At 41.8% G+C, this 25,243-nt stretch overlaps 1 protein-coding gene across 11 annotated transcripts in view; it reads left to right on the plus strand.

Annotated features, from left to right (window-relative positions):
- The window catches only part of RPS6KA2 (ribosomal protein S6 kinase A2), a 445,421-nt gene that overhangs the window by 312,282 nt on the left and 107,896 nt on the right, over nt 1-25,243 (plus strand). For 10 of the 11 annotated variants that reach the window (XM_039528713.1, XM_039528712.1, XM_039528709.1 and 7 more), the window contains 3 exons: nt 16,043-16,123; nt 17,936-18,015; nt 21,510-21,616. In XM_039528713.1, the coding sequence (XP_039384647.1) occupies nt 16,043-16,123; nt 17,936-18,015; nt 21,510-21,616 (268 nt within the window). Of the gene's footprint in view, nt 1-4,674; nt 4,723-16,042; nt 16,124-17,935; nt 18,016-21,509; nt 21,617-25,243 lie in introns of those variants that run through there. The other variant, XM_039528717.1, reaches the window with a different exon arrangement.

Below are 25,243 nucleotides of genomic sequence, written 5' to 3' on the forward strand. Positions count from 1 at the left end.
TTGTGGCCAATTTGGCAGCCTTCTCTACTCAGGTGAGGATACCAGGGCTTCCTCCTAGACATGTATTCCTCAGATGCTCAGTGGACTCACAGTGATAGCATCTTCTGGGCTTCTCTGCTTGTACAGGAGACTTGGGATGAATAAACAGGAGAATGAGGAGGTGAACGCCCAGCCTCCTTTTTCCCGGGGTAAAATGATGATTCTGCTTTCCACCAACCCTGCACCCTTCTGCCAGTGTTTTATGTTTAATTGCAGCTTGTGAGTGCTCAAAAGAGCCTGCAAAACCAGCTAATTCACCCACTGCATCCACCTTTTTGTCCTACAAATACTGTTTTACATCATCACTGAACGTATTCAGGAGCTGTTCCTGAGTAACCAGATCACACATTTCTTACAAGCTTGTAATATCTTTTCCCCTCACCCACTTGTCTAACAAATCTCTCATTTCATTTACATAGGCCACATTACTTAATCCAGATCCCCTCTTAAGACTTCTGAATTTAACCCTGTAGGTTTCAGATGTAATCTGAAACTGTTCCAAAACCAGTTCCTTAAATTTACCACAGTTTGAAGCATCAGCAATAGGCATCTTACTGAATATGTCCAGAGCTCTCCCAGCCAATTTTGCAACCAAAGTGGTCATTTTTGATCTTCGGGAATCGCATGGAGAGTACACAGTCTCTCAAAGGTGACGAAATATTCGGCAATATCACTGGATTCATCATACTGTAGGTACAACCACTCCCATTTGTAGATTTGGGGGGAAGTGGAGCCAGCTGCTGAAGGGTTCTGTCTCTTCCACTCCATTACAGCCAGTTCATGCTTCTGGATCTCAGTTTGGGCCTGTATTTCTCTGTCTTTTAATTCCAGGGCTTACTGCCTCTCTTCTTGAGCAGCTTGTTGGGCTAACCTCCGGGCACAAAAAGCTGCTCACTAAAGTTTATACATTTTTAACTCTGCTGAATACCCACTAAAATAGACAAGAGGATGATTTCTTCTGCTTCTAGATAGTTGGAGATGGCATAAGTAGGCAGAATATGATTTTTATTTTTTCATAATTTTGATGGATGGTATCAATGTTCTGGAGTTTTTCAGCTTTTTATTATTTTTTTAATCTATTTAAATGTTCACAGTTGCAGGAAATTATGGCACATCAGACAATAACTATTTAATGACAAAAAGAACAGGAGTACTTGTGGCACCTTAGAGACTAACAAATTTATTTCAGCATGAGCTTTCGTGAGCTACAGCTCACTTCTTCGGATGCATAGAATGGAACACACAGACAGGAGATATTTATACATACAGAGAACATGAAAAGGTGGAAATATGCATACCAACAGGAAGAGTCTAATCAATTGAGATGAGCTATCATCAGCAGGAGAAAACAAACTTTTGAAGTGATGATTAAGATGACCCATAGAAGGTCTGAGGAGAACTTAACATAGGGAAATAGATTCAATTAGTGTAATGACCCAACCATTCCCGGTCTCTGTTTAGGCCTGAGTTAATTGTGTCCAATTTGCATATTAATTCAAGTTCAGCAGTCTCTCTTTGGAGTCTGTTTTTGAAGTTTTTTTTGTTGTGACGACATAACGGTAGATTTTTTCAAGTGATTTCATGTTGTGAGTGAATTGATAATGAAATACTGAACAAACATTGTTAATATTCACTTTGATCAAAGCTGCTGTTTTGCTCATGTCCACATTGAATTGACTTTTCTCTTCACTCCAAATGCTGACCAGCACACTGAACACTTGTTCCATAGGATTGTTTGTGTCTGGTAAACAGCAAATTCTACTTGCTCTAGCAAAATGCCTTGGGCAAACATTTTGTAGTTTTAAAAATAAATCAAAATGTTTTGATTTGTGAAATGAAAAACTGATACATTTCATTTGTCCCTAAACAAGTTCCTAGGACATCATATGAAAAACAAGGGCTGTCACTTTACTTAGGAGACGTAAGACACCCTAAATTAGTTTCTATTTATAAATAGAAAAATCTACCATTATGTCATCACAAAATGTCCCTTTTTTAGTCTTGCAGGGGTGGGGGTGTTTGTGTTTTGGAAAATATAGTCACCTTACTCCTGGGATACTGTTTTAGTTCAAAAGATCACTTTTCTCACCTTTGCCCTCATGAACTGAAGCACAGCATTAGAGAGATCCAAAGACTGGCCAATGGAATTTCAAGCGATAAAATAGCATGCAATGTCAGTCTCTCATTGGCCATCATCAATGAAAGATATCTTTTAATGAGCCTGAACTTCGAAAAGCTGCACTCATGACTGTGACTGGTAGCATGAGCAGAATCCTCAAACCTATCCACACGTTAGGAAAGGTGTCCTTACGCTCTGCATCATGAATGAATTGGAGAACTTGCAGTGGAGAGTGCTTCCCATTTGGCAAAATGTGATGGATGTTGTCCAATTTGACAGAGGTGTTTATCATTCATGTCCAAACATTCGCCATGTGTCAGCATGTGGTGAAGGTCTGTACAAGTGTTCCAGAGTGTTTTCCTGTCCACCAGCAGCTTACTAAGATCATACCAAAAAAAAACCAGGTCTTTTCATGGTGCTTCATTTGTCCAAACCTTTCTTTGATAGACATTCAGGTAGTGTCAATGAGCAAGCAAAAAACCACCCTTCTTGAATTTTTCTTCTGAGCTTACCATCACCTCATCTCTATCCTTATAACCAAACTCTCTCTTCTTGCAATGAAAATAAGTTTCCCTGAAGACAGGCTCAACTCCTAAGTTTTCTGCCATTTCTTTGGCAGCAGTGATGGTACCTTCAAACCCATTTTCTCTGGAGGCCACAATGAAATCAAGGCAGCATCTCATCAAAGTAGTAGTGGTCGCAACATCCATCAACCTGAGTTCGTAATGTCTTGCTTACAACATTTACTTGGAACAGAGATCGTGAGACCAGAAATTTGAAATCAGTGATCGGGTTTGCCAGGCTTTGCACCTTGTGTCAGATTCTGGCCTCGTCTTTATTCAACTGCACCAGTTCCATCACACATCATAAACCTCAGTCACTTGGTACCTCACTGGCCTTATGCTGTCAATGTGGCTCTCCCAGCGAGTGTCACTTAGCTGCTTCATAGTCAAATTTGTAACATTGTCCAGGAAGATCTTCCATCTGATAGTTGATGCTGAAAACAGGACGTATATCCTTTGCAGTACTCTGAAGAGAGATACTGACTCTAAAGAAGATGACGCTGTATCTGACACAACCAAGTTGAGGGAATGGCAGCCAAAAGGCATGAAGAAAGCTCTTGGATCTAGCACAAGGATCCTTGCCTGGTAAACAGCACCCCAAGCCCGGTGCCCCCCAAGCCCGACCCCCAGGCAAGTTGCTTGGGTCACCTGCCCCTAAATCCAGCCCTGTGCATTACAATATATTAATGATTAATTTAAAAATGACTAAACTCTAATTTTAAGATAAAAATGTCAAAATGGAAATACTTTTTTTTCAAAACAGTGTTTCAATTGACTCAATTTTTTCCCCAGAAATTTTATTGTGTAGGAAATTTCAACTCTTTGTTCCAATTAGAACAAAAAGTATTAGAAATGTTATAATTCCTCATAGAATGGAAATTTGGAGTTTTGACCAGTCTACTGAATGTATAGTACTGTGACCAGTCTCTGTGCCTGTCATAAATAAAACTCAATTGATGGGGCAGTTCAGAATCCCACTAGGCATAATCTTCATTGTGAGAGAGTGTGTGACATTGTTCATTCCTCCCAAAGATTCATTCCCAGTTCCCACTTGATATTATTTAAACACTTTCAGTCATGACCCTAACAACATATATGTATGAGGGTGAGAATCTGTGCTGCACCGAAGAGGCACAGCACAAGCCTCATAGCACAGGAGGAGGTGGGGCTAGGTTGACTTTAAGCCACATTTGTGTGTCCTACTTCTGGGTTGCTATGGGAACTGGAAAGGTTTGTCATACTTTAGGCAGCCCTAGGGGCCTGTTTAACTAAAATGAGTCTCCCAGGACTACCCTATGTGTTGCAGCACTGCCTAGAATTTCAGTCCTAGCCCTGCCCCCAGCCTGCCCTCTATGCAGGGGTTTGCAAATGGGTCCTCAGAAAGCAGCCCTATGGTCATCCACCGCAGTGCCTGCACTGAGAGAATCTTCCTCTGGCCAGAATTGGAACTTCTTGAGCCCCTTTATGCCACTCTGGCTCTCCTACCCTGTGTAAAGGGGACAGAGCAGGGGTGAGGATTTCACCACATCTCTTTGGATGTTTATAGACAACTCAAGGGGGGCTCTTAACAGTTTTCAACCATCAAAACTGCATATTTCACTTTTGTGAAATGCTGCAGAAAATAATTGCCGTAAAAGCCAAAACATTGCCAATTTCACACTTTATGGCAAAGTGAAGTGAGCCAAGCATTTTGGACCACTGTGTCTGTACCAGCCACCTGGCCTGAGCGTCTTTTTAAGAACAAAGAAAATAAATGACAATTGATTACACCAAGTTGGATGTATGAAACTTGCCGCCAGGAGAGATCCACCAGATCCTGGCTGGCTGGCTCATCTCCATCTCAGACTGGAGAAGAGAGAAACAATTTCTTCGTTGTTCATGTTGATTTAGTGACATCACAGTAACAAACACAAGGCAGACTATCATTTAATTCCAGAACATCCAACAGATATGAAACATTTGGGCTCTGGATAGGAGAGATGTGGGTGCTGACCTTCCATGGTAGGCGAGCAGCCTGCTGAGGAACACCTCAGCATGACAGTAGCAATAAAGAGAACTAGAGCTCAAAGGAGAAATGGTGGCACAAGAGCAATGCTGAGGGGAAGTTTAGGCTCTGTGTCGATTGCTTGATTGGCTTTGGAGTAAATAATGTAATACGTGTAGGTCTTTTCCATGCCTAATTTCTATGAGTTGGGACTAAACGTTAAAAGGGAGAACACACATCTTGGTGAGGGAAAAGAGGCCACCCTACTGTGTAACTATTGTAAGTTTTTCGTTATTTAAATACTGTATACATTGTCAGCTAACTCCTCCCTTCACGATCATAACAATTTTCAGAGCGACTACTGATCCCATTTAGCTGGGGCCCCTGTAGCCCTAATGCCTGGTTTATTTGTTCGTTTCTTGTTTTAAAATTTTGTGATTCCTATAATGTGGGTAATTATTGCCTGTCAGTGGCAGTTAATGCAGTAAGTGCTGGTATGGCTTGCAGTAATAATATATCATACATCTAGGCAACTAAAGGAAAATGTAATATTAAATAAAGATAGGTTACAGTATAATTTGAAACCAGAATCCAATATTGCATGCATCGTTTGACAGCAAATAATGTCAAATAAAGCAAATAATTCTGAATAAACATCATTTATGTAAGCAAGAAAGTATGGATCTGCTGTGGCTCTACTAAGAAGTTAGAGCTTTTATTTTTGCGGGAGACAGGCTGGATGATCTGTGATTGTTAGTGTAGAATAGAAAGACACATTTCATGAACATCCATGTGTACAATTTTGTTACCCTGAGGTCTTCTCCTCTCCTGCTGACTGGCAGATTTCTATGTTCTTCATTAGTCTTTTTATTAATGTGCTCCTAGATACCCAACAACAATTGCCCTCATTGGTATTGCATGTGGTGAATGTCAGCACAAAATTTGGCCCATTGAGTGTAAGGGCATTTCTGCCTTTGAAGAACTTTAGGTATATTGCATGTGAGGAGGCAGTGGATTGGGGGGGGGGGGGGTGTACACATTTAAAATTTAAAATGATGTCTCTGCATAGGGATTTTTTTTTCTTTTCATTGCAAATGTGATACTTTATCCTTTATTTTTTTATGGATTTAAATTACTTTCGTAATAAACTTACTTTCATTTTCAGAAACATTTCTGATCAAGAACTTTACAAAATTATGGTGTTTGTCCAGTGATTAGAGCTGGAGAGGAGAAAACCTGGGCTTTCTTCCTGATCTTGACACTGATTTATTGTGTGACATTGGACATGCCACTAAATCTGTCAGTGCCTCAGTTTCCCTGTTTATAAAACAAGGATAGCGGCCTCATAGTGGTGATGTAAGATTAATTAATGTTTGTAAAGTGCTTTGAGAGCCTCATAAAAAGGTGGTGATATATGCTATAAGTGAAAAGTATAATCAGATGTTTTGAGTTATTTTAGAGACAGCTTTTCTTCCAAGTAAGTAAAACCAAGCACTCAAGGATATCATTTGTCTACTGATAGCTGACTTAAAAAAAAATCCTAAAAGTGGAATGTGTTGGTTTATGTAAGGACAATATGGGGGGGGGGGGAATTACCTTTACCTGAACTTGAGTTCTTAAAGTACAGCCTGAGCCATTATTGATTTTTCTGAGTGCCCTTTAAGACAGATTGTCTTGATTCTCTCTATCTGGTTGTTCTTGTGCAGCCACAGCTCTAAGCATAAATACCAAAGCTCACTTTTTATTTCTCTTTTTCTCATCTCTAAAGATTCCACGTTTGTGGGGTGGGAAGTCTTTCTTCCAGAAAAGTAGCCAGTCCTTTAGGAACTGTTCAATGGCATTCTGCACAAACCATTGCCATTGTGCTTCATTATTCAGGTGACAATAGTATAGCTTGGGGGGGGGGGGGAAGCTATACTAACATAGGGATGCATATGTAACATATCCCTATGGTGATAAGGTAACACAAAGAAAAGGCAACTCTGGTTTTAACTTGGCTAGGAGCTCAAATTCAAGTCTAAAGGAGAACTCAAGCTGCAGTGCAAGTTAAAATATCAGAATTGCCTCGTCTTTACTGCTATTTTTAACCTAAATTAGCCACTTAGGTTTGCTAACCTGAATTAAAGATTAAGAATACATTTCTTTTTCTTTTTCAAGGAAGACACATCTTTAGTGTGATTCTCTGTCTACAAGACAGTAGAGCAAGAGTAATGTATATTTTCTTTCAAAGCACAACCATTAGAGCCAGATTCTGATCTTGGTTAGGAAGCCTATATTGCTTTGTATTCTGTAGAATCAGCTACTGTGCATCTAGTTTATCTTCCATGACATGCATGCATATCTGAGATTAGAATCTAGTTCTCTAAATTGTTTCCTTCAAATGCAATAGACTGCACTTAAAAAAACCACTGAAGAAAATGCCTTAAATAGCTTTACTTGTGTGTCCACTATTCTGTATTGTCTGCCACTCCGTAATACTAAAGAGAAAAGGTGGGTGGGTTAACTGAAGGTTATGTAACTGAAGTCAATGTACCTTACGTCGACTTACAGCAGTGTCTACCCAGCGCGGAGTTGAGGGAGATGGTCTCCCACTGACTTACCCTACTTTTCTTGGGGAGCTGGAGTACAGGAGTCAATGGGAGAGCACTCTGCCATTAACATAGCGGGTCTTCACCAGACCTGCTAAATTGACACCACTGCATCGATCGCAGCAGTGCCGATCTAGCTGTAAGACAAGTCCTTTTATTGGACCAACTTCTCTGTTAGTGAGAGAGAGATGAGCTTTCAAGCCATTCAGAGGTCTACCCAGACCTGAAGAAGAGTCCTCTGTGGCTCATATGCTGGTCTCTCTAACCAACAGAAAAGTTGGTCCAATAAAAGATAGCACCTCACCCACCTTCTCTCTGATATTCTGGGACTGAGAGGGCTATGACTACACTGCATACTTCCTAATACAGTCTTAGAAACTTGAAATTGAAACGTGTCCCTAAGTAGCAATTGCATTGCAATCTAGGGGTGTGGAGGAAATAACGGGTGGCAGAATCTGACTATTTGTTTCCTTCATTTAACAAATGTTGATTTAATCCTACCCCCCAATCACCTACATTAGCATGTCTCCTAGCTCCCGTCATTGTTTTGGTCATTTCCTTTATATGTTACCCATTCCTTAATAATCTCAATACAACATGATAAAAATTGAGTTTCTTAGTTAAATTGTACTCTCTCTGCTTGCTGAGTAGAGACATTTCTTATCAAATTGTAATAAGGATAGAGATCAGCAAATGATTTGTGACAAATTATTTATCTGTTAAATTTTGTCTTTCTTTTCACAGAATGTTTGTGAGTAGATTGTGAAACTCATAATGAATCATACCTTTCTTCACACATTTTCTTAGCTCAAAAACAGAGTCTTGTGAGCATTTTTTAGTTGCATAAGGCAATGGGAGTTAGGTACCTAGGCACTCTTGAAATTCATACGGAGTGCCTAAATATCTTTAAAAATGTGGCCCAAGGTCCTTTTGAAAATGGGATTTAGGTTCCTAAATCACATAGGTGCATCTGAAAATTTTACCCAGTGTGAATTGTGAACTTTACAGTTAAATATACAATGTGGAATGTGCTTTGGGAAGCTATTTTCAAGGATTCCTTCCGTTAGTAAGGCTCATATTTTCAGATATTCATGGAAAAAGCACACACAAAAGTTATGATCATTTAAATTTGAACAAATATTCACAGAAAATGTTTTCCACTGTGACATAACAGTGCCCTAGACATAACAGTGTTAACCCCGTGGTGAGTTTGTGTTCTAAGCCCCCTCTGTGCCAATTTACAAAGGAGATGAGTTGTTACAGCCTCTGGCTACAGAAGGCTTGTCTCTTTAGGATAAACTGCAGTTGCTCATGCTTTTAGTTCTGGAAATCCCCATTTCAATCCCTAGTATTTCAGCCATGAAGCCACCACCAGAGTTGCTCCCCATAAAAATTAAATGTTGTTTTTGTGGTCCAAGTATCACATATTTAAGTATCTGACGGTTAAACCAGGAGCCCACAATTTTAGGTGCCTTGACAGCTCCCTTAAAGACAGACTCAGGTCACTTACTCTTTTTTCATTGAATCCCTTGGCACCAGCAGTCTGGAATTCATGCTGCTTAGCACTAACACAACATGTATAGGCTTGAACATTCTGTCTTGGGTCTCTCAAACATGAGGTCCTGGCATGGATTTTAATGGTGGGGAGAATCCTTAACTCAGCCATGTGCACTTCAGGGCTCCTTAATCCAGGAATACTGAGATGCCCATAACAAGCACCCCCTTCTTGACTCTTTCTCAACATACATCTTTAACTGAGGCATTGGAGGAGACGAGTAAGTGGAAAATTCTAGCAGTCATGAGAAAACTCATATTAAATGGTCAAGTGCCACACTTACCCAGGCTGGCCCAGGCAGGTGCACATCGTGATGCTTGCTGTGCACTAGATGAGTTTCATCCCTTGTGGGAGGGCAGGGCTTATTTCCCTCCCTTGGAGATTCCAGGGTTCCTTAGGAGCCTTGCAGTATAGATTGCTGCAGGGATAGAGCAAACGTGCACATACCCTAGCTTCCTGGTGCACGCCACCTCTCTGGCTGGCACCACTCCATTTGAAGACAGCAATGCCCAGCTAGTGGCTACCCACAGTGCATCTGAGCTTGTGGCCATCTTGCCACCCTGTATCCTGTTTTAAGTTGGCAGAAGCAAGCAGAGTAAAATTCAGCTCTGTAACTTTACTGAACCAAGTTTCTTCAAATGTGATTTTCTCCCACAATAAGGACTACGGAACAAGTAAGCTTGATGTTTGTAGCTTCATCCTTTTTTTTCTGAGTAACACAGACAGAAAATAAAATTGTGGTTTGGAACATATGAACAAATTATGGCTTTTTTCCTGTGATTGTGTAACTCAAAAATAGCTCAGCTGGTTTTGTTCATACCTTTCAAATAAATTCACCTTCAGGCTAGGGCCAAGCATGGGAAAAGTGTCAGCCCAAGAAGAGCTGGTTTGACAAAGGTCTGAGCAACTATGGAGGAGTTAAATGTTGTTGTTTGGAACACTGCATTACAGTAAAACATCAGTTACGAACAGACCAGTCAGCCACACACCCCATTTGGACCAGAAGTACGCAATCAGGCAGTAGCAGAGACCAAGGGGAAAAAAATACAATATAATATTGTGTTAAATGTAAACTATTTATAAAAAAAGGAAATGCAGCATTTTTCTGTTGCATAGTAAAGTTTCAAAGCTGTATTAAGTCAAGGTTCAGTTGTAAACTTTTGAAAGAACAACCATAATGTGTTGTTCAGAGTTACGAACGTTTGAGTTATGAACAACCTCCATTCCCGAGGTTTTCCCAACTCTGAGGTTCTACTGTAATTATAGCTCCCACTATGAGCAGAAACTATAGTATCCATGACCTTCCCTCTCATCCCCCTTCCCCCTCACACACTTTCCCTCTTGTGAAGCTATCCATCAAAGAAGCAATGAAAAGTTACAGTTTAGAACAAATATTTACTTTTATTAACCTTCCCTATATGTTACTACGACTTTGTTTTTCTTAGTAAATTAATACTTTTTTTACAGATCTACTAAATTGTATTGCATTTGTTTGTTTATGTACTAGCTAATAAAAATAATTAATGCCTTCTAGCTCCAATTTAATTGGCAAAATTCAAAACCTCACTGCCAAAAAATGTAAATGACCTTTCCAGTGACCTACAGTACAAACATTAACTTCTCCAAATTAGAGACATGGAGACCAAAAATAAATAAATAAATAATGCCTATCGTCTCCAAGGCAGATAAACTGCATGGGAACAAGAAGGGTACCATTTTGAGAGCAGCATTTGGCCAAACTAGTCTAAGAATGCAGAGAGGAAATCTTCGCCCGAAGTCAATGGCAAAACCCCCACTGATGTCAGTGGCACCAGGATATTACTCCAGAGATCTAATCATGAGTACTTAGTAAAGTTTCTTCATTTTTTGTGCTAAATTACCTACCTCTTTTAATCAGTATTTTAATGGAGAAATTACCATATCACCTCTATAATATCTCTTTGCAGATCATCTAAACCCCAATTTGCTTAATTAAAGGTTCCCATTGAGTTAACCCAACTTCCTGCTGAATTGGTAGACATTCTGTGGCTTCTGCATCAAGCAAGGCCTTTCTTATTTGACAGAGTCCAGAGTTAGTGATGTGACTTTGCTAGCTATGGCATGCATTTAGCCTAAGGCACATCCATTGAAAATTAATATTTTTTCTTATTTAACTCTTGACCAGATCTGATGTCAGCAAATCACTCAGCAAGAAGGGATGGGGATTTTTGGTTTCATTTTCTTAGGGGAGGGAAATGCAACTGATGGTCTCTAGAGGTGGAAGTTCTTTTTACCAGTGCAATACACTTTGTATTAATCTTCCTTCTCTTCCCTTTCACTTCAGTCCCTTGTGACTAGGAAAACTACACCAACCATCTAGCTAAAAATCCACTTTTTTTAAAAAAAAGTTTCTCCTCCCATCCCAACCCTATTGTATTAAATGGACTCATTCAAGTGTGGATCACTTCTATTGCAATTTGACATACCCTATAACAATGGAGAAAGTGTATTACAGTGTAGTCACATCTGTTTCACATCCCCCAGGGTAGTAGAAGTAATTTATAGATAATTTATTTATCCTAGATTGGACAAGTGAGTCAGTGGCGCAGCCAGGATTAGCATTCAGGACTTCCTGAATCTCAGCCCTATACTTATTCCTCTAGGCCAGCAGTTTCCACACTTTCTTGGTTCCTATACCACCATGTTAAAAACTTGTTGTGAAGTGAACTGATGGAACACCAAGGTTGCCTACCGTAATTTGGGAAGCCTTTCTCATAGGTTTATTCCCCACTTTGAACTTTAGCGTTCACAAGATGGGGACCTGCATGGACTCCTCTAAACTAAATCCTAGTTTAGATCTGGTAAAAGCTTCCACCAACTAGAAATTCCAGTGTCTAGTACACTCCCTGTTCCCCCAAACTTTCCCTGGGGAACACAGATCCCAACTTCCTTGGATCTTAACACAAAGGGAAATAATCCATTCCCCCCCACCTCCTTCCCCCTCCCCTTGTCCTTGGGAGAGATACCTTCATTCAAACTCCTTGAATCAAACAAAGAGGGATTCACTTTTCCCCCTCCCCTTCCCCTGAAAATCCAAACAAGGGAAGAAATCACTCCGGTTCTAAAAGAAAAGATTTTATTAAAGAAAGAAAAAAAGTACACTATCTCTGTAATACCAGGATGGAAAAATTTACAGGGTCTAACTTATAAAAACTGGAGAGACTGCCCCTCCTCAGAATAATCAAAGTGACAGCAAACAGAAATAAAGATATTTCTTCAGCAAACACACAATTGCAAATGCAGAAATTAATTATAAGACTAATTCGCCTTTCTAATACTCACTATACTGAATAGAAGAAAATACTTCAGGAAACTTTGGAGAACTTGAAGAATATATCTGGCCTCTCTTAAATCCAAAGAGAGAACGGCAGTCCAAACAAAGGACACAGGCAAAGACCTCCCTCCTCAGAGATTTGAAATTATCTTGTCCCTTGATTGGTCCTCTGGTCAGGTGTTCATCAGGTTACTGAGCTTGTTAACCCTTTACAGGTAAAAGAGACTTTAACCCTTAACTATCTGTTTATGACAGCCTTGCTCTAGGTTATACACTCTCCATCTCTATTATGTAGCTTAAAGTTGAGAGGCAAAACACACATTTTGGCCTAAATCCAATACTGGATATACAGGATAAAAGCTTTCCTGTCACTGGGAGTTCAGCAAATGGGCACCATTTCCAGAGAACAAACTGTTTATGCAGAGAAGTAAACATCTTCTGATAGTATATATATCACCTGCCCCAACACTATACACTCCCGTTTCTTGTGCACGCTGCACCTAAACCTCTATAGGTGATGCAAATCTCAAAAGGGGCTGTTAGGCGCTGGAGATAGGGTTTTGACATCTGAACAATCCTCTGCCAGTACCAAGAGAGGGGTAGGAATAGTGCAGCCTAGACAGCATAGTCCTCTCAAAGGCCTGCAGTAAGTGTTTGTTCAGCAGCAGACCCTTCTATATAGCCAAGTGAGGGGACAACACTGAAGTGAACCACAGCACGGGAAGCTAAACCTTCCAGGATGAAGATGGGAGCAGGAAGAGCTTGAGCATATGGCAAATGCCAGGATGAGAGAGAGAGAAAACCTGACCTCCCCCCCACAACCAGAAAACCTGCCTAGGGTGGGGGGTGGAGGAGAAAGGGAATGTGTCTTGATTTATGCTGCCTGTAGCCTTGTATGACACATAAATACCATGGTGATAGAGCCTTACAGATATTCAAAATGGAATAGCAAACCATCAGCTGTCTCCACCCTGAAGAATGTTAATCCATAGAAGGAAACATAAATTTAAAAGCATGCGCAACCCAGAGACACTAAAGCAACAGAGAGGTGATATAGGAGGAGGGGAATAGAGATGGATCTGCTTTGCCATAGAATGTGAGAAGGCATCTGAGCAATGGATGTATGACGTCAGGATGCCAGAAGTGGACCCACATAATTACTGTCCTAAGGGTACCCATGCCAGGAAATACGTAATGCAAAGGGGCGGAGAGAGCATATCACCCACCTATCGGTTAAACTATAGCCACGGAAGTACCAGTGTGCCACAACAGTCTTTTTAGTTGCCTCTGGGTAGGGAATGGGAGATTATAAGGATTTGTAAAAAGGGGTCATCAGGCCAAGGTATCAGAGAAGCTGTGATGCATGTTATATGGAGACATAACACTCTCCTCAATATCACATGGACATGCTACAGCTTCTGTCTCCATTTGGGGAGGCAGATGGCATAGCAACATGGCAGGCTGATGAATTCCCAAAATGTGTAACCACCACCTTGGTAAATTATGTCTAATGATCTGAGCTAGATAGGCCCATAGGAGACTGTTAAATCTGGCACAGAGACAATCAGACAATGTGTAACCGGGTTACGTCCAGTGTTGCCTGCCAAATCCCGAAATCCATTTTCAGAGCAGACATTTTCTTATGAAGAATAAGAAGGATTACAGATCCACAGTCCCCAGAAATACTGACTGGTAAGGACTGTGGAGAAGGGGCAGACAATTGATGCTGAAATCCCTTATACACGTTGCTCCCCAGACCCATTTCAATCGTCTCTTCACTAGCAAACAGTATCCCACCACCACCACTTAGTGCCGTCATCCTATTGTAACATCCCATTCCTCATATAGCAGTATCCTGATACAGCACATGCCCTCCATGCTCTCACCAGCACAACAGGATCCTGGCACTCACCTAACAACACAACACCCTAACAACATGTCAGGAGAAATACCCAATGGGGTGAGGGAGTCCTGCCATTGTTCGTGGCCACAGCCATGCAGATGTGATGCACATGTACACACATCACAAATATCACCTCTGCAGCTACATTCGACTGCCCTCAAACTAATGACTAAAATAACTTAAAACCAAAGCTTTTTATAATGTGATATAAAAAAATGTCAGTACAGCACTACTGTCAAGCACCGGGCAGTATAGGGGTATGGTTAGTGTGGTGGGCATAGCTGGGTGGTCCTTCTTTGTTTATGATGGGTATGAGAGCTTTACAGCTGATTTATATTGTTACCCAGTGATGGGTAACAAACCACTTCTGCTTCTGCCTACTACCTCTCTAGCCTGTCACTTGGGGATTTTGTGCCTCAAGGCTGATGCATGGCTTACGTGAATGGTTTGGGAGGTTGCCTGCATTTGGCATAGATAGACTTCAGGAAGCACTCCTCGTAGTTTATCATTTGATTGAAATAGTTAATATCTTATGCAAGAAGGGTGTAGCAGTCTCTACCCCAAGCGTTCCTACACTGGGTACGTGACTGGCTCCTTGTGGTGTATGGCATGTGCAGCATGAGAAATGTATGCCCCTGCCTAGCTTTCACATTGCATGACTGTATGATATGCCATCTTTGCACACGGTATGGAATTTAATACAAAATGGCTTGAATTGAGGAAGCAGTGTGAATGGCTAGTGAGGATTATAAAATCATGCTTATCTGGGTCCTGTCTTAAATAAAACATTAAAATAGCTAGAGACCCAAATTTTTCCAACATTCAAGGGTTTTCATGTCTGAGGTTTTGGTTTGGACCAGTGTCTATAAACAAACAATTTTAAAAGCACAGTTGTACAGAAGAATGTGTCATTGCACTGTAATATATTCATTACTGTACTTGGGTGCTGGAGGCATTCAGCTTTTGACCTCTCATTCATCAATACACCCAACACACATACATGTGACAACAGAACCGCAATGAGGTCTCATGCATTATTGACTAAAATAGACTCGCAACCCAGTGGGTCGGTGCTGCAGCTGAGAGATGAATAAATAATGTGGTACAAGGAGAAGGAACAATAAACCTAAACAACTTTATTAGAAAATCAGCAAAACTGTGATCAAGAATAAAATACAGCTTTAGGATCAAGGGATGTTAATCTGAAAACCCATCTTGGTGTTGTGAAATTCTATTAAACACTGTTACTAGGTGATCTTCAGTTTCAGTCTTGATTAGCCTGCATCCTATACGCATCTGCAATTATTTTTTCTCTTATTCTTTATTCATCTGATCCATAAAAAAATAATTACCCTTGCTTCTGCCCTGCAGTAATTGTCTCTGCAGATGAAAATAATAGTTGCCTCTTTTGCCTCAGCCACAGACTTTTCTTTTTTGCTAATTGTATCTGATTGGGAGCTTAAAATATTTCATCTAAACCACATCCAGGTGTTCAATGAGTCATCCTTATTACTAATATCAGCACAGTATGAGTACGCTTAAATTCATGCAAAATTAACCTACCCTAGTCTCTTGATTAACTTGCCATGGTCAGTTGCTGTTATATTCTATTTATTTTAAAATTAGATATTCAATTTATATAGTGTTATTTTATATTAGAATTCCTTTTTGTAAACCTTAATCTTCTTCGTATTGTTTATATTGCCATAGTGTCTCACAGCCCAGCCAAGATTAGTACTAGTCATTGTACAAATGCAGAGAAAGAGACAGTCTCTGCCCCAACAGCTTACTATCTACAGAAACAAGACAGGCGCTATGGGCATGGAAGGTGAAGTGACTCGCCCCAGGTCACAGAGCGGGCCAGTGGCAGAGTCAGGACTAGAATCCAAGTTTCCTGAGTCCCAGTTCAATATTCTCTCCCCTGTGCACCGTGATGCCTCTTAATTGATTGCTGTTCTTATTGTTCTCTCTCTTATAGTTCGGGATCGGGTGCGATCGAAAATGGAGAGAGATATTTTGGCAGAAGTGAATCATCCTTTCATAGTCAAGCTTCATTATGGTAACTATAATAACATGGAATTCGCATTCACTCTTCCGTGTGTTTTGAGATTGTAATTGGATCTGTGTTATTTCATAAGAATACCACCTTGCTAAATACTACCCCATTTCCACTCAGTTATGGATGCATCTGACTTCATTTTCCTTATGTGACAGGAAAATTTTCGCATGAGGAGGGCTTTGCTATGCCTCTGTCAAAACAAATTTGATATGAGGTGTAATGTAATGATGGTGTTAATAGGGTTAATAATGGTGGTATAAAAAAGATGTATAGGCCACTTCTACCACCCCTCTTCAGCAAACGGTTTGATTATTAGATTCTCTTGTTTCCAAAAACTATTAATAATTGATAGCACTCACTAAATTTCTATAAACTATTTATTCCTGGGGGAATTCTGTGCCACTGCGCAATGCAGAATGTTGCAGAAATTAACGTCCACACCGAATTTCCTTTTCCCCACAGAAATAGGCTGCAGTGCTGCTGGCCACCACTAAGGGCTGATGGACCTGGCAGAGCCCAGCTGGCACATAGAAGACACTGATATGGGGAGGGAGAGGGAGCTAGAGGGTTCCTGGCAACTGCAGTTCCCTGCATGCCCTGATGGAAGGAGAAGGTGGCACGCAAGCCTGGGACTGAGCATTAGGCTGTTTCTCTGGGAGGGAGTGGGGCAGGTGTCTGGTCTGGGGGGAGGGGGTGTGAGTATCTGGGCAAGGAGGGGCCCTGCAGCTGGGCTCTGAGGGGGGAGAGGGTGTGGGTATCTGGGGGGAGAGGGCCCGCAGCTGGGTTCTTGGGGATGGGGATGCAGGTATCTGGGCTGGGGGGGCATGGATGGGCTCTTGGGGGGAGGGGTTTGGGTGCATTGGCAGGGGGCACCATGGCTGGACTTGGGGGGAGGGCTTGTGAGTGTCTGGCCCCCCGGCTGGGCTCTGGGGGGGAAGGGAGTAGAGAAACAGGACCAGGGTTGTTGTAGGGGGTTCTTTAACTCTCTACTCCTGGGGGAATTTTTGTGTGTGTTTGTATTGTTACAGACATACTTGCCAACAGGTATTTTGAAATAAATTATCAAAATAATTGAAACTGGCATGATTATGTTGTGTTATTTTGACAAATACAGTTTGCAGAATTTTAAAATATTGCACACAGAATTTTTAATGTTTTGTCACAGGATGCCCCCAGGAGTAACTATTGCAATGCTAATAAACTATTGCCATGCTTTCAATTACACAGAGCAGCTTCCCCCTAGATTTGCCTTTCTCAGCCCAACAAGCTCCCCGAATTCTTGAAGGATCCTATTGCTAGTGCAAAGAGGCTTCTGTGAGCATTTTGAACAGCTATAGTTCTCTCCTGCCACAATTCTGGGAGCCTCTCTGACTAGTTTTACTCTCTTTTCTTCTCCTCACCATGTGCAGTGGAGGACACCTTTAGCTTCATTAGGTATGTCTACACAGTGATTAAAGGCCTGCAGCTGGCATGGATCAGCTGACTTGGACACCTGGGGCTCAGGCTGCGGGGCTCTAAAATTGCTAGGTAGGCATGCAGGCTCAGACTGGAGCCCAACTCTGGGACCAGATGCTAAGGGGGGCAAAGAATGCATTAGTAAATCTCCATCTCCCAGCTAACACAGGATTGTTCCCTGTAGTATGGGCTAGATTGCTTAGTCCAGCAGAGATCTTAAATAATTTCATTCTAAAAGTGAAGTGTTAACATGGTAGGAGAGTTAGAGAACGATGCAGAATTAATCAATAATATTCATTCTTTGGAGACTTTGTAATGATTTAAAACATCCAACATCTCCATTCTTTTCTAATGCAGCATTTCAAACAGAGGGAAAGTTGTATCTAATACTAGATTTCCTGCGGGGAGGGGACCTTTTCACAAGACTCTCCAAAGAGGTAAGCCCATTGAGTTTTGTGTAGGACACAAAATAATGTCTTGGATCATGTTCAGAATTTGTGTCTCCCGCTGGGTGTATTTTCATTCTATGTAACTGAATTGGAGCTGTAATTTGTTATCATTTCTCTAAATCTTTCTGAATACTTGTATCTACATTGTGTGATAAGTGACATACCTGACAGAGTGTGAGCATCATGTTAATAGAAAACTTAATTACAGTGTACTCCCAACGGATCATTGCTAGTTCCTTCTCGTGGTAGAATAACCCCTGACTCGTTGCTAAAAAGAGACACATGCTGGCTATGATGTGGAGAGAAAAGATATACCCAGGTTCCCCACTCTATGAAGCCTGTGCTCAAGTGAGCAGGGTCAGGTTCTCGGCGGCTGGAGAGTTCACAGGAAGCTCAGGTTGAAATGCCAAAATCCCTTCCAGGTTTTCCAGTTTACTTCACCAGATATTTTACACTTCGCAGCAGTCTCTCTCCGCACTCCTTCAAGTAAAGGCAAAAATTCAAAACAAACAGGCCATCAGGGTGACCCCTATGTTCCTCCACAGTTCCCTGCCGTGGCTTCTGGTGAATAAAATTCCAGTCTCTCTCTTTCATGGGAATAACCTAGCCCCTCCTTACTGTAACTGGGTTCATTCATCATCATTCATCATTCATGCCCGTCACCCCAACCGGGGTATGGGCCGCCAACCCCAGATCTCCATAGTCTTCTATCCTGGGCCATTCGCTCTAGCTGGTTCCAGGTATAGCCCATTTTTTTGCTATCAACCTGAAGGTCGCGTCGCCAGGTATTTCGCCGTCTTTCCTGACTCGTGCGTGGGGCTAGCAACTCCACCCTGTAAAAATCAGCTTGCTACAGAAACGCCAACAATAGAGTTAACTGGGTTCATCTATCCCTAATTAGCTCCCAGATCAGAGAGTCTCCCTGAAATGACTCTGAACCCTTCGGAATTAGCACAAAAACACAAAGGGTGAAATCCTGGCCCAGTTGTAGTCATTGGCAAAACTGCCATTGATTTCACTGAGGCAAGATTTCACCCAAGGTTGTTATGTGGCTCTGCTTGGGCAGGAAGCAGCAGGGTTGTGAGGGCCCCTCACTAGGTCACTGAAAGATCAAGGACACTTTGTTGTGCCAGGTTAGCCATACTCTGCCCTTCTGTCCCAGTAATTACATTACCCCAACCCTGGACAGAAGTGGTGACTAATCCTTTGGTTCCAATGATCTTTCCTTAATTTAACGAAGAGTGATCCATGCTCCTCACTCTCTTTCCCTGTGTAACTATTTATTTTTGCTAAATATACATTATTCATAATACAGCACCTTTTAGTCTGAATAGAACATTTCATACAGTCCTTATCCCACACTGCTTCCTAGAGTTAAATCCCCACAGATATATAGTTACACAATAAAAAATAGCAGAGGGGAGAAAACTGAGAGAGAAATGAGGAAATAATTGTTTTCAGATTAAATTTGAAAAGAGGGTGAGAGTCAATGAGGGGGACAGACACAGGACAGCTGCTGGTGGGGGCAGGAGCTGCATGGGAGAAGGGTCTTGTACCAGTCATGGTGAGGCAACGTAAAAAAACACCTGGTACCACAAAGTGGAGGGTGCAAATACAGGGGGGGAAAGAGAGAGAAAGAGGGAGAAGGTGCATGTGAATAAGGCAAGCCAAATTCTTAAAGCATTGCTCTCGCCTGAAAATTGGCTTTTTAAATTCATGTAGAGCAATGACAGCAAATAGATTTTTTTTAACGTATTACAATACACCTCTACCCCAATATAACATGACCCAATATAACACGAATTCGGATATAACGTGGTAAAGCAGTGCTCCGGGGGGGGGGGGGAGCTGCGCACTCCGATGGATCAAAGCAAGTTCGATGTAACACGGTTTCACCTATAACCCGGTAAGATTTTTTGGCTCCTGAGGACAGCGTTATATCGAGGTAGAGGTGTATTTTAAATTCTAGATTGAATTTGGTTCTACCTAGCACCTGGTAGAGACAGTGGTGGAGGATGTTATTCCAATGACACCATTGGCTGAGCTCATCGGAGATTACAAGTCTCTGACAGAACCCTTGTTTGGGACTATTGCCAGTGGCATTACAAATCCCAAGGAGTTTAACCTGGGGTACATGGCAGCATGCTGGCTCTGGCTGCTGGAGAGAGCAACAGCTGGAGGTGGGGATGGACATAGCGGTGAGACAGAACACAAGGCACAGGGTGTGGCAGCTGTGCAAGCTAATCAGGCAGCAACCTGCAGAATGTGGATAGTCCTGTCCCCTGCAGCAGCTGGTGGGAGTCTGAGTAGACCAAGAGCCACCACCTTCCCTTGGTGCTAGCAGTTCTTCTCTCACCTGTTGCAGCTGTGTACCTGCTCCTCTCCCTGCTTCCTTGCTCCTGGAAAGGGCATCTCTGCTTGTCTCCATTCCCTTCCTTCCTCACAGGTTTCCCATATTCCTCTCCACTCCCCCGCCCTCCTGGAGATGTGGTGAGAGCTGCTGCAGCCACCCAGGACACAAGTCTGTACGTGGCCAGGACTTGAGCCACCAGAACCAAGAGGAAGACAACTCCTGGCTAGCTGCCAGGAATGTCTCTAGAAGACAGCATTATCCCACGTCCCCAAGTGATGCTTCAGAAGCAGCCAGCTGGGTAAACTGCAGCTGCTGCTCCGCTCCCCGAGTTCTGCCTCAAAGCCAGTACCTGCAGTTGCTATACTTTAGCGGTCAGGCTCCCCAGGGGTTTGCTGTCGCCCCAGGCTAGACTAGTGGGGGAGTCGTGCCTGGTCCTGTAGGCGTTTTGCCTGTGCTTGTGGCTTTTACTGTGTTCTGTGTCTCATGTCACCAGGATGAGTCTGATATCAAACATATGTCTCAGCAGGTAATGAGTTATGACAAGTTATGCCTTGTCATAACTAAGAGCCCGAGCCCTCTGAAGTCAATGGAAAAACTCCTATTGACTTCAGTGGAGGGTTTTTTTGATTGGGCCCTAAGTCTACACATGCTGCATATTCTGTTAATATTTTGGAACTAAATATAAGTCATTTTATAAAACACAAAGCATTTCAGTTCACTTTTACACAAAATATCTCAGCTTGTGGGAATTTGGGAACCACATGCCAAGACTTTAGTAAACTAGGATGTGTGCAGGTACTAAGGGCCTGGCTGTGCATTGTTGACTTTTTGCCACTGACGTCAATAGACTATGTCTCAGCCCTGATTTATATTAGTATGTAATGTCAGCTGAACTGACTAAAAACAAGAATGAAAGCAGCATGATTTAGGGAGAGGAAAACGTAGCTGAATGAACAGAATTTTGTCATGTAACCAGGAGAACCCGGTAAGGAGGGTTAATGTGAGTGCAGACAAAAACTGACAAATTGAATCTGATATGATGGTCTTTCTTGCAATCCTGAGTCCGAGAATTCAAATCAACCTGTTGTTATACAGTGTTTAAACTTGTTCTTCTTTTCTTTCTGACTAGGTAATGTTTACAGAAGAGGATGTCAAGTTCTACTTAGCTGAGCTGGCCTTGGCTTTAGACCACCTCCATAGTCTTGGAATTATTTACAGGGATCTAAAACCAGAAAAGTAAGTTAAGGAGAATACATTAATTGAAAACATATTTATGAACCTTTTAAATCACTTCCTTGTTACATTAGTAAGTCACCAAATGCCAAAGAAAGTCCTTAGGTATCTTTTTCCTTTTCTTATCTGAGTATTTGTAGTGCCCCCATCACCATATATCTAAGCATCTCACCATCATTACTAGATTTTATCCTCAACACCCCTGCAAGGTAGGTATTTACCCATTTTACAGATGGGGAACTAAGGCACAGTGTTGATCAAGTGACTAGCACAAGGTTATTCTAGAGGGGGACTCTGGTTGAGCCAGGAATTGTACTCTGGTCTCTTGAGTCTCAGCCCAGTGCCCTACCTATTCGACCAGCCTTCCTACCCTACCACTTCAGCATGACATGACACAACATCTGCTACAGTCCAGCATTATATAGTCACACAAAGTGGGTGCCCTATTGCTTTTGACTTGATAAATTATCTCAGTTCAAAACAGGGTATGGAATAAGGTCCCAGATAAGGTAAATTTAGAATAATGCCGTTACTCTGGATTTGTACCATTTTAATGCAGATCAGATTTTGACCCTAAAGTTCTTTTCTCAATTTAAACAATAAATTGGCCTTCATCCTGCTGGTTTACAAATTATTCAGTGATGTTAGCTAAATTTTGCCAAGAGTAAGTTGACTGTTTCTAAAATGCTAGTGTTCCCTTTTTTTTTTTTTTTAATATTTGTATTTACTACTGAAATAAAGCAAATGCCACCCATAGTGAGATGACTGGGAGTCAGTTGATATTTTTTGTTGTTGCTCTGTTCCAGTTGACTTGTGCTTAGCATGCACTGTTCCATGCCAATTTTAATAAAACGTGCTTCAACCTTTAAAAGTTATGAACCTTTTTAATGATATATTCAGGTTTGTTTAAAGGAGATTACAGTGTAGTACAGAAACAGAGCCAGTCTGACTATTCTTTATGCTTCCAAACTCTAAGAACATAGCAATATTCTTTCCCTTCATGCCATGCAATTTAAATAAATGCAATTATTTCTTTAGAGTGGTGTGTAATCAGTTTCATACTTCTGAAGGAAACAAGAGGCCAAGAATATTGGAAGCTGGATTGTGTAGAAGTGAGGAGTTGAGGGCAGGAAGGTTGTTTATCCACAAATACGATACAAATTACATAACCTTCAAACTCAGTTTCATGTATATATTGCAGTCATTTTGACAAACCAGTAGATAATGACATGACTGAAACTATCTGTCATTTACTCAAAAGACCATTTCACAAATTACTAAAACTTCCAGTCATTTTTGGTTAAATGAAAATAAGAACCAGAAACCTATCAAATGCAGAAAGTCACCCGCTGAATTAAACATCTAAAAGAATAAATGTATCACTTTATTACCAAATATCAAATATCAAAGAACATCTGTCATCAGTAACAAGTGCCATATGTTTTTGTATCTCTATCTGCCAGCAACCCTTTTGATTTTATTTTGTTTTGGTGCTTAGTTGATTCATGTTTGCTAGGCAATCACATACTGCATTCATGAGCACCATAGAAAAGCTAAAAAATAAATAAAATAGTGTTTGTGATCTTTGATTCTGATTGCTCTGAGAATCGTGCTAGTGTGCTCTACTTGATGATATTGTTTCTTTTGTTGAGGAATGGCACATTCTCCACTGCCTGTTGCTTTAGACCAACCTGCGAAGTGCTGAATCACTACTAGAAAATAATCCTAATACAAACCCATTTAAAAAGCTGAGTTAAGGTTTAGTTAAATTTGTAGGCACATGAGAGTGAAGTTCTGTTTAACGAACAAAAAAGTTAGAAATACAAGAAAGTCAGAGTTAATAGTAAAGTGACCACAAAAATGAGAACAGGCTCATTAGGCCCCTTAAAAGCCAAAATAGGCTGACTGTGGGACTTATAGGCCTCCAAAGATGAAATAAACTGAACCGTTTTAGAAGTGTTGGGAGCTATAATGTAGAGAGTGTTATTCATCCTCATGTCAATTAATCCTGATTATAGTAAATCTAGTCAACATGGTGCTCAAAATAACCGTGTTGGTAGCCCATTTACACTAGGGCTCCCACTGTGCAAACATCAGTGGAGCTGAACCTGTGTAAGATAGGCCCTCTGTTGTCTTTATACTACTATCCAGTCAAAAAGCTGAGGTACAAATACATCACTGAATTGCACCCTCAAAAGAGCGAAATTAAAAGATCATTAGTAAGGTTGCAAAGTCAAGTACTCAAAAGTTAGGAAATGCAAGAATTAAGATTCCCTAGGCAACCTTTATTCGACACCCTTGTATTAGGATACAGTTTTTAATTACATTATCACATATTATTTTTCCATAGGACCCCTCCCTCATTCAGTGTAGTCACTCCACTCTGTTTTTCTCTCCAGCTTCCAGTCTTCTTGCACAGCTAGTCCAAATTTAGTTCCGTGGCTCCTAGTCTCCCCCCAGCTTTCTCCCCTTTTCCCCCACCTCCCAGGTTCCTTGTCACAATCTACTCCTCCCACAGGTCTGGCTCATATCTCCTCAGGTCACCTCTGCATTTGAATAAAGCAACTTCCTCCTCCCTGGTGCCTGGGCCCAGCCAGAGGGGTGGGATGTCACTGACAGCATAGGAGTGCTAGGCTCTCTTCTCTCCGCTCAGGTGCCTAGACCCTGCACAACCCACAGCGACCCAGAACTGCAATTTTAGGGAAGGTCCTGCTCAGTCCCAGACCATGCTCACTGCAGATGGAATCTTCTGGGAATGTAGCTGTTAAAATTCTGAACATGGGGCACTGTTTACACTGGTGCTTTACAGCGCTGTAACTTGCTGCTCTCAGGAGGGTGTTTTTTCACACCCCTGAACGAGAAAGTTGCAGCGCTGTAAAGCGCCAGTGTAGCCAAGGCCATAGCCTTATATATCTTTATACCAGTATAACTATGGGTATGGCTACACTTGTGAGTTGCAGCGCTGGTGGAGGCTTTCCAGCGCTGCAATTAGTAAGTGTCCACACCTGCAGGGCACATCCAGCGCTGCAACTCCCTGGCTGCAGCGCTGGCCGTACACCTGGCTCAGCATGGGGAATAAAGATTGCAGCACAGGTGCTGCAGCGCTGGTCATCAAGTGTGGCCACACACCAGCTCTGTTATTGGCCTCCAGGGTATTAGCAGATATCCCAGAATGCTTTTATAAATTACTCTCTTTGTTTTGTTATGCAGCCTCTCTTTGTTTTGTTGTGAACTCGAGCTCCGTTGATCCCGGAGCTGCTTATCTACAAACACAGCTCCTGTTTGCTGTGATCAATCTGTGAACAATCAAATGAGATAATGAGGCAGGCAGGGAGTGAGTGTTTGCTTGACAGAAACGGGGCAGAGGGGAGAGAGGGAGTCGTGTTGGATGCAGGCTGTTTGCAGTTAAGAGTTAAGGGTAAGGGATCGGGAACATGTTCTGATTTTTCAAGGCAGGAAGGTAACACACAGTGTTGGCTCCAAAAATCCACTCTCTCTCTCTCGCCCGCTCCCTGTCACACTACGCCCCACCCCACCCCACCCCACCCCCCTCTTTTGAAAAGCACGTTGCTGCCACTTGAACGCTGGGATAGCTGCCCATAATGCATCACTCCCAACAGCGCTGCAAAT

Source organism: Mauremys reevesii, linkage group 3, assembly GCF_016161935.1.
Source record: "Mauremys reevesii isolate NIE-2019 linkage group 3, ASM1616193v1, whole genome shotgun sequence".
Classification (NCBI taxonomy): domain Eukaryota; kingdom Metazoa; phylum Chordata; order Testudines; family Geoemydidae; genus Mauremys; species Mauremys reevesii.